Genomic DNA, 11,113 nt, shown 5'->3' on the forward strand with positions numbered 1-11,113 from the left:
TGTCGTTTGTGACAAATGACCTGGCTTGGGCGCTAAAAAATTTTTGATCACAAAAACCCAAATATTCAGGCCGTTGGGAAATGTACTAGCCTACAAAAGTTATCTGTTTTAATAGCTTTTTAAAAGCCCCTAATTTTTTAACTTTCCTGGTGAAAAAATAAAACATAAAATAATTTTAATACAAATTTTTTGAATCATTGATAAAATTATATTTATTTAAAATTTTTTTTAAAAAAATAAAGGATTGGTGCTAATTTTTTCAGCCCGTTAGTCTGTGTTTTGACGCAAACAAAGTTTTACTAGCAATGGGCTAGCAGGCTACTGCTAAATTTGCAGACTAGATTTGTTATGACTTAATTATCTAACAATTAAAGCTGGATAGTGAAATTATTTACAAAAAGAAAGGACAAAAAAGTCACATTGTAAAGTTATATTCATGAGTGGAAACATTTAAGAGGGGAAATTATTTTTAGTTTCGCAACAGAATTTTAGTAAAAATGTTTCTTTTCATTGTAGCATCAATGGGAGCTCAGTTCTCAATGACAAAAGATGACATGCTTGGAAATATAAAGGTAGAGTAAAATATACTTTAGTTATTCAATGATTAGTAGAAGGGATCGTTCACTACATGAGACAACCTCTTCAGTTTGAGTATTATGAGTTAATGGTGACTGTGTATACTTTTTCATCAAAGACTGAATTTGTGATGAAAAAAAATTAAAATATCTTCTTACAAGCATTATAAAAGGAGAGGGTTTTAAACCAAGTAATCATTCTGACTTATTAATTAAAGCATAGATATTCATTATTGGTTTTTTGCAAGAATTAATGCTTTCCCAAATTTTTTCAGGTGGAGAATATTTAAGTTGACGTTTTACTTTCTTTTCAAATTTGTCAGTCCCTACATTCACTTCTGTTTCTCACAGCACTAAGTCCTTTGAATGAGGAAAAATATTTTTCATCAAATCATTATTGTGCCCCCACTTTTATTGGCGGCCTTGTTTCCCCGTCCGTCATCCATTCCGTTCTTTTTCTTTTTTTGTGTCGCCACATAACTTAAAAAGTATTTTGACCTAGAGTCATGAAACTTAACAGGGAAAGTTGATCAGCATGTGCAGTTTTGGCACCTGGGTTATTTTTGTGTGGATTTATTCAGTATTTCTAGAGTTTATTGCCCTTGATTTAGTAAAAATTTGCAATTTTTAAACTTTGTGTCGCAAGGTAACTCAAAAAGTATTTGAATCTGGAGTCATTAAACCTTACGGGAAGGTTGCTCAGCATAATGTAGTTGTGCACCTGGGGTTTCGCTTGTGGATTTATCCAGTATTTGTAGAGTTATTTCCCTTGACTTAGTAAAAACCGTTTCATTATGTTGTTATTTGTTCCTTGAGTGCTTGAGTTAGAATCAACCCACTTTACAGGAATAATGATCAACATCACTAAATTACAGGAATAATGATCAACATCACTGTTAAACTATGCACCTGGGACTTTGCATGTGGATTTTTTTCAGTTTTGTTAAGAGTTATTGCCCTTGACTTACAGTAGTATAAATTTGCAATTTTCAACTTGTTCATGCATAGCTCAAAAAGTATTTGACTTGTAGGCCTGAAAGTTTACAAGAATGTTGGTCCGCATGTGTACTTATGCACCTTGGGGTTTCCTTGTGGATTTATTCAGTATTTGTAAAGTTCTTGCCCTTTACTTAGTAAAAGATTTTTAGTTTTCAACTTGTGGCACATGTAGTCCAAAAAATATTTGACCTAGAATCATAAGATTGACAAAACAGTGGCATGTGGGGGCATTCGTGTCCTATGGACACATTTCTAGTCTTTTTTCTTGTAAACTTTTAATATTAATGTAAGCTTTTTTGACAGCATTTTGAAGGTATGTTATTATGTTTATAAAAACCCCATTTATCATTTGTAGCATCATTAAAACTTTTAAAAAAGAGTCTTTATCCTTTGCAGAAAATTGAAGAAAAATATGTAACAAACAAGGAAAAGTACAGGAAATTAAAAGATGTTCTACAAGATGAGAAAGACAACAATGTTGATAAAAAAGACAAATCTGCTACTGTGGGTGGTCTATGGCTGAAAAGGTTTGTTTATCTCTATGCTCAAAATGATAATGACTTTCTTGGGCCATCAATAAAGTGTCGAACCAGTCTACACATCTATGATGCCTTACCAGACTGTGTACTGTTGGCTTTTCAATTTTACTATTATTTTATTTAATTTACCTCGCATAGACTCAAGAAGTACAGTACACAATAAAGTTCCATGTCATCTTAATAAGTAAGAACATATAACTTTCAAATATTGTTGAAGAAGTTTATAATCAATTTCTGGAATACTGTTTCATAGAAATACTAAAAAAAACACAATTTTTTTTTAAAACAGCAAATACTACAATGCTCATTATAGTTGTTTCAAACACATACAAAGACTTTGTTTAGTTAGAATATTTTCCTGATAAGTACTGCAGCTTATCAGTTACATTTACAGTTAAAGTTTTGTGAATTAAAAAGTATGAATGGATAATGTTTCGAAATTGGAAAATTGTCTTCCATCAGTACTTTTAAGTGCTTTGATTTTATGAAAATGCCCCTATATCAACAATGGACTGTTTAAATGTCAAATCTGAATAAGTTTATTTTACAAATTCATCATTGATTGATGAACTGTTAACAGTTTGGTGAGAACATGATACCTGAAACGGTTTACTTCACAGGAAATTTTCTGACAAAATTTTGGGTTAAAAAATACAAAAAATTTTTATTTATTTTTTCAATAAATTTAAAATATTTTTATGAATCTTTAGCTCTTCCTTGTCATTTCTGATTAATTATAATATTTTTTTTTTTAAATTTTTGAAATGGACAAAACTTAAATTAAAATTTTATGTTTAAAGTTAAATTGAAATTTTCTGTTTTGGGAAAGGAAAAATTTGACTCTGAATATGAGTGTCTTCCTTGTGGGGCATTTAGTTTTTGGGCTTTCTTTTACTGTTTTTCTTTGAAGGACAATTAAGCAATAATATGTTTGGATATTATATTTTAGTTTGACTTTTCGGGACTGGTATTTTTGGGAAATTTCTGGGAAATAAAACTTAGAATGAAAGGGAGTAAAAAGTTGGCCTAAAATTAAGTAGTGCAGTGTCAACGCTTGCAAGGCAGCTTAGAAAAAATTTAAAAAACCCCTAATTTGCCAGAAATTGATGTAAAGGTTGAAAAAATTGTTATTCAGATTAAAAATTGATAATTTTTTTGTAAACAGTCAAGTCAAAGATTTTTTATGAAAAATCAAATTTTAAATTTTATTTCCTTTTCCTTCATGTTACATTTGATTAAACAAAAAAATTACTAAGTATTTTATTGTGGGGTTTCAAGCCCCGTTCAAGAAATTTTCCTAAATTCAGTCATAAGATGAATGTTACATACTGGTATATTTATCATGGTTAGGTACTTTTGTGAAAATGAGGGGCGTCTTTTGGTACATTTGTGTAAATCTGAGACCTCTGTTGGTACATTTGTGTAAACCAGGGGCTTCTGGTAAATCAGAGCTCTATACTGGTAGCATAAGCTAACCACTTTCAGTTTAAGCAGGTTAAGGGTTGATATACAAGAATTTTCTTGAATTATTAATGTTAATATTTGTATGTGTGTTACAGACTGGTTTGATGGCATCACCTTATAAAGAGACTTTGATGACAAATCTGGCAAAAGGTGAAAAAGAAAAGGATGATGAGGTAATGTTATACTGATAAATTATTACACAGCCTTTCCTTGTTGACTTTTTGTAGAATAGGGAGAGCTATTGTACTCACTCAGGCTGCAGAGGCATTGGTGCCTCTGTCACACTTTGATTAAGTTTTTACTTGCAAGTTATTTTCAAAATTTGTCGAAAAAGATGTAAAACAGTATGGGAAAACTTAGTATTTTTGTTATATTTGCCAGTAAGATTCCAGTTAAAATATACAATTTATGTGATCATTAATTAGTGGTTGTAGGGTACTGATTTTCCTTGTCTGTTTGTCTCATTGTCATGCTGCCCCTTTGTCTGTCTAAAAACCAACTGAATAGCATCCTGTGCCAAGATTTGAACAGAAGGCTTTCGTTGTCATTATTTGAATCTCTCAGGCCGTCTTACATGTTTGCCACCCTCCTCCCTGATGTGAACCATTTAAAAGTGTTAATGCAGTTTTGGTGATTATATAGCTGGGGATTAAGGAGGCTGAACATTACTGTCCCATCTTTATCTTTATATTGATATCCTATGAAAAATATTTCTAGAAATAAAAGCATAATGTAATTCAGCAAGTCTGAGCAGGCAAAATTTGGTATACTTTATTTTTGTATCAATATAATTTATAAATGACACTAAACATATTAACTGGTTAACTGATTCATGTATAAAAGGAAAGATTGTAGCAATATAATGTATCTTTATGCAAATCTTGTTTATTTTTCATAATCCACAGATTGAAGAAGAAATGAAGAGGTATGAGGTTCCGTTCCGAGCATATGTGATTTTGTTGGGAAAAATCTTCAAAGAGTTTGGATATGATGACCAGTCTTGTTTACAAGATATCCATGGTGTGACTCAACAGGCCCAATAACTGATATATCAGACATGTAACCCAATAACTGACATATCGGACATGTAACCAAATAACTGGCATAAAATACTAGGACATATGACCCAATAATAATTGATGTATCATAAAAGACATGTATTGAAACATGTGACCCACTATTTGATGTGTTATAAAATACTGGGACATGTGACTCAATAATTGATGTATCATAAAATACTGGGACATGCAACCTAATAATTGATGTTTCATAAGATACTGGGACATATGATCCAATAATTGATGTATCATAAAATACTGGGACATATGATCCAATAATTGATGTATCATAAAATACTGGGACATGTAACCTAATAATTGATGTTTCATAAAATACTAGGACATATGATCCAATATTTGATGTATCATAAAATACTGGGACATATGATCCAATAATTGATGTATCATAAAATACTGGGACATATGACCCAATAATTGATGTATCATAAAATACTGGGACATGTGACTCAATAATTGATGTATCATAAAATACTGGGACATGCAACCTAATAATTGATGTTTCATAAGATACTGGGACATATGATCCAATAATTGATGTATCATAAAATACTGGGACATATGATCCAATAATTGATGTATCATAAAATACTGGGACATGTAACCTAATAATTGATGTTTCATAAAATACTAGGACATATGATCCAATATTTGATGTATCATAAAATACTGGGACATATGATCCAATAATTGATGTATCATAAAATACTGGGACATATGACCCAGTAACTTATGTTTCATAAAATACTGGGACATGTGACCCAAAAATTGATGTATCATAAAATATTGGGACATGTAACCTAATAATTGATGTTTCATAAAATACTGGGACATATGACCCACATGTGACTCAATATTTGATGTATGATAAAATACTGGAACATGTGACCCAGTACTTGATGTATCATAAAATACTGGGACATGTAACCTAATAATTGATGTTTCATAAAATACTAGGACATATGATCCAATATTTGATGTATCATAAAATACTAGGACATATGATCCAATAATTGATGTATCATAAAATACTGGGACATATGACCCAATAATTGATGTATCATAAAATACTGGGACATGTGACTCAATAATTGATGTATCATAAAATACTGGAACATGTGAACCAATATTTGATGTATCATAAAATACTGGAACATGTGAACCAATATTTGATGTATCATAAAATACTGGGACACATGATCGATAACTGATGTATCATAAGACACTGGATCATGTGACCCAATATTTGATGTATCATAAAATACTGGGAAGTTGTGTAATCATTAAGGCATACATTTTTCACTCATCACTTTGAAACATGTCACAATTTTTAATAAATTCACAGGTTTTAACATCATGTCACAATTTATAACATGTCACCATTTTGAAACATTTCCATTTTGAAATATGTCACAATTGGTTTAGTATCATATTAAAAGGCATACACCATCAGAGTATATGTTATTCAAGATCAAGATTTTGAAAAATGAAAAGTTTTACATGAAAGATGGTTTGTGAACAGTGTATGACAGGAATTTTATTTGTGTAATGAAAAACAGTTAAATTTTGATAAGATATACTTATATGAAGTATTTTTGTATAAATCATGTATTGAAGAAATGAGGTTGCTATATAAACATATCAATTTACTTTTTATATTTTATTAAAATCTACAGGGATTTTAATCATTGCTTAAGTGTAAAATGATCAAGATGAGAGTTAAATAAATAGAGGATTCAAGTTTTATTCTATAAATACATGTATCTGACTTATTTACATAGAGTGTTATGAAAATAAAAAGTTTAGAATGGCATTAGCTACAAGTGAAAAATGATAATTTTCATACCAAAAGATGAAAATAAGTCCCGTTTTTTTAAAGAAAAACTTGAATTTTCTGTTTATTTCTTTGACATTCCACCAAAATTTTGTGTATTATTTGAATTTAGAAAAAAAATAGTCTGGCAAGATACCAGTGAAAATATGGAAAAAATGTTTCATTGCAGTGAAAAGGAAAATATGCATTTTATTTCATCAATTTTTCTCAATATATCATTTATAGATATATAATATACAGGTTTCCTAATGATCTGGTAGGTGGGTAAAATCCTCTGTAACATATTATAAGTCATCCAGCTACTTGCCGTAATTTCTTTTACATTCCTTTTTGACTGGCATTTTATATACCCACCTATCTAAAAAAATAAAAGAAAAGAAAAACAACCATCCAGCTTTTATTCAAAATGAAATTTTTGAATATAGTAAAGATTTGCTATAATTTCTTTGATATGCTGTGTAAATAATGTTTTCTTTTTGTTCTATAGTTTCATTTTAACTTTGAAAAAATTCCAAAATTTTTATTTAAAATCAGGGTTTTTATTATCAGATATTTGATATAGTACAGTTGTTATATACACATATAGAGATATGTCTGTGTTATTTATACACCTATTTTGTGCACTTAAATTTCCATTATGTGCCTATACATGTTTTTGTTGTGTATATTTATTTATTGAATGACTGCTGTATCATTATCTAAGAGAAGAAAAGTTATGTTAATGATTAAATTTTGTTATAATACATTGTATCATGTGAATGATTACAATTACATACACGTGTATATTTTTGGGATTAGAGAATGAAAGCTTATGTTTATGCAGTGTTTATGATTGTTAAATGTTATAATACTTTAATGACAATTTTTTGAATTTGAAAAGCTATAGTTCCTGTTTTATGTTGTTGTTTTTTGTTAGCATAAAAACATTTCCCACTATCTATTGACTGATATGTTAAAAGTAAACAAAGCAATGGCTATTTATTTTGGAATTTTAATCTATATAGAGGATATTTGTTAAGTTCAGTGTAAGATCATAATATATTTCACAGAGTGAGCATCAAAAGGTATATTTCGCGAGTTGATCTTACACTAAACTAAACAAATTTTCCTTTTATTATATGCAAAGAAACGTTTAAAAAGGCATTTTAACCTAATACTAAATGAAAATCGCGCCAAATGATAATGCAATGTGACGTCATTTACGATGTCAGGTCATTAAGTTGGTTTCAAGTACTATTCACGTTGGTATTTCACTCAAACAACGTAACAGGCTTAAATTCAAAACAATGAAAATTATCAAATTGATAATTTCACTGTTTCAAACAGTGAATTATCAGTTTTTTTATTTCACTGACATATTTCTATTAACCACCGAAATGCATGTAATAAAAGTTATTACCTCTAACATGGGAAGGAAGGACACATATTGATGGCTTGTCCGTAAAATTAGTGAGTTTATTAACCTGCAAATCATGATGAAGTTTTCCTATGCAATATTTTGTCTTCAGCTATTCACTATGTAATTATACACTGTGTTTATAATGACATCTGACTCATTTATATGATTGTTTTGTTATTTAAATATTTTTATTTTATGCTTCCTGTAATCAGATTTTATCAAATAATATAATATTTGTTTAATTTATGAACATTTTAAAACCAATTATTCATACATGTGAACTTTTTTTGATGAACAAGTGGGTGATTTTTTTCTCAAAAAGAGGGAGATTTTAGAATTTGCAATAAACAAAGAAGGAAGTTCTGACATCAAAAAGAGGGAGATTTCTTTAATTTGTGAAATTACCCCTTATTTTAAGAAAAATCTTTGAAAGTATGGCTGCAGAAAGTGGGAGTCTCCCGCTTAAAGTGGGAGAGTTCACATGTATGATTATTTGTTACAGTATATGATAAGGGAGGGCTAATGAGCACTTAATTGCACATTTGTCAAGGTGATACAACTGTACATGGATTCTTTATATTATGAAGGAAATAGATATTAACTAAGTGCAATTTTTATGTTTGCAATATTGCATGGTATTATATGCTCAGATACCAGTAGTGGTTGAAGTTCAAATGTCAATAGATCTTGGTAGTTTATAGTAATTTCAGCAATATATGAAAACTCTGGTGAGAAAATTACTAAGTAGATCAGATTGGAAACCGATTTTATAAAGAGGAAAAAAAATCAGGGTTTTTAAATTTCATTTCTAAAATCATGTTTATCTTTTTCTTTCTTTTTTTCTTTGTTTTTGACTTGTTTGCTTTATTAACATCGTGTTTATTTAATTTAACTCTGCCACTATATAACTGCTGCTTTTTATTACAACATGTAGCTTCCATTTTATGTTTTAATATTTATAATTTGCTTCCTCTTGAAGACTGACAGATTGAAGTGTTGTTTTTTTTAAACTTTTTGTGTCGCCTTGAAAAGGCGACATAGGATTACTTTTGTCGGCGGTGTCCTTGTTGGTGTCGGCTTCCCCATTTAAGCTTGTCCGGAGCATAACTCAGTCATTATAAGTCTGATTGACTTCAAACTTGGTATGCATGCTTCTTTCAATAACTCAAGTGCAGTGGACAAGAATTAGTACTCTGCACTTCTTAATTTTTGAGTTATTGCCCTTTGTTAATTTTCATACTTTAATTTTGTCCGGGCCATTTCTCTTCAACTATAAAAGATATGGACTTGAAACTTCATAGGATGATTGATCTCATTAAGAAGAAGTGCAGTGCATAAAAACCGGTACTCTGCACTTCCTAATTTTTGAGTTATTGCCCTTTGTTAATTTTCATACTTTATTTTTGTCCAGATCATTTCTCCTAAAGTATAAAAGCTATGGATATGAAACTTCATAGGATGATAGATCTCATTAAGTACAAGAACCGGTACTCTGCATTTCTTATTTTTGAGTTATTACCCTTTATTAATTTTCATACTTTATTTTTGTCCAGGCCATTTCTCATAAATTATGAAAGCTATGGACTTGAAACTTCATAGGATGATATATCTTATTGATAAGAAGTTAAGTGCAAAGAAACTGCTGCTCTGCACTTCTTATTTTTTGAGTTATTGCCCTTTGTTAATTTTCTTGTCCTGGCCATTTCTCCTAAACTATATTGTTCACAAGGCGTCACATCCGACTCGCGGAGTTCTAGTTAATATAAATGATTAAATGGATCTGATAAAAAGTTCAAATAATTCCGGGGTTTTAAGCTTGCTAACAAACCACACTGAATCTCAATTTATTATACATTATTGTATATCCATAATGAAATAATGCTTGAAAATGTAATTTTTTATGAAATATTCCTTTTATAACACCATTTCATAGATTAAATACATTATTTTCCTGAATAGTGAAATTGTGCTAAAACCATTAATTAGAATAACTTTTCTCTTACTTAAAGACACAATATACCTCAGATATCCATATTTATTAAATTCATTAGAAATATCAAACATGTGTTTATAAATGTTTTAATTATGGACTAAGAGCATGTTAGATGATTTACAGCTTAAGAAAGAAACGCTGAATGTGAAGTTATTAGTTACAAAGGTAGCAAAAATGTAAACAATGTAGTATTTTGATACATATACTAATTCACTATAATTATACCAATTGCCAACAGAGCAAAGATGGTTCATCTATATGGCAAATGAATATTTTTTGGAAACTGTTACAAGATAAAAATGTAGTTTTTGAGGCATAAAATTGATAGCATTTCTAAGGCATAATGGGCCTTTAAATGATAAGCTCTAAAAAGGTTGGTTTCACCTAATTATGTATTGCTCATACATGTTTTAGTTTTAGCTCATTAAACACAAAGTGCACAGAGGTGAACTTTCTCTACCACTCTTCATCCATTGTGTCCACAGTTACACAGTTACACTGACATGATTAAACTTGAAATGTTTTGCCAGGTCATTGTTGATTTAAATTGAAACATTTTAATTTCTTAAGTCAGCTTTACTTTCCATGAAAGCATACATACTTGGTTCATTATAAAGTTATCAATGGACACCGAGTTACCAAGTTAGAATTATAAAAGCATACACACTTGGTTCATTGTATAAAGTGAACAATGAAATGACCACATAATAAGAACTTTTTCTGAAAGCTCTATTAATCTATAAAAATCCAATTGAAATAATACTTAATTAGGATTTTCAGGTTTTCTGATAATTTTAATTTGTATCCATACTTTTGTTACTATACATATACAAGTGCAACAAAAATTATAAGTTTGCAGGTTTTTGATTATTCAAATACTTGAAAAAGGATAGTGAATACCTGAAACTAGTAGGTTTGAAATAAAAATTTTAAACTTGTTCTGGCATTAAGTTATGTTCCTCTCATACTATTTATTGTTGCTATTCAAATACTTGTATATAATTGGGCACCTTATCTATCTTAGAAATAAATTAGAATCTAATATTGACTTATTTCAGTACATTCATTAGTTTGAAGATCATTTTGAGCTGTAAAGACATTATCATCTATTATATAAATATATTCATATTAATTCCTTTAAAATAGGTGGTAAAATAAATTGAAGACCAAGGGGCCAATAGTTGTAGATAGATACACATGTAGATAGTTTAATTACATATCAATAATTGTATTG

The 11,113-nt window shown here is 29.5% G+C and overlaps 1 protein-coding gene across 1 annotated transcript; it reads left to right on the forward strand.

The window, feature by feature from the left end:
* Nucleotides 1–438: 438 nt before the first annotated feature.
* Nucleotides 439–2,252, forward strand: LOC132749088 (pleckstrin homology domain-containing family A member 8-like). Its single transcript, XM_060738767.1, has 2 exons — nt 439–572; nt 1,971–2,252. The coding sequence occupies exons 1-2, from the start codon at nt 498–500 to the stop codon at nt 2,235–2,237; spliced, it is 342 nt and encodes a 113-aa protein (XP_060594750.1). The 5' UTR covers nt 439–497; the 3' UTR covers nt 2,238–2,252.
* The last annotated feature ends 8,861 nt before the right edge of the window (nt 2,253–11,113 follow it).

This window comes from Ruditapes philippinarum, unplaced genomic scaffold (assembly GCF_026571515.1).
Source record: "Ruditapes philippinarum isolate M1 unplaced genomic scaffold, ASM2657151v2 ctg202_1_1_1_1, whole genome shotgun sequence".
Classification (NCBI taxonomy): domain Eukaryota; kingdom Metazoa; phylum Mollusca; class Bivalvia; order Venerida; family Veneridae; genus Ruditapes; species Ruditapes philippinarum.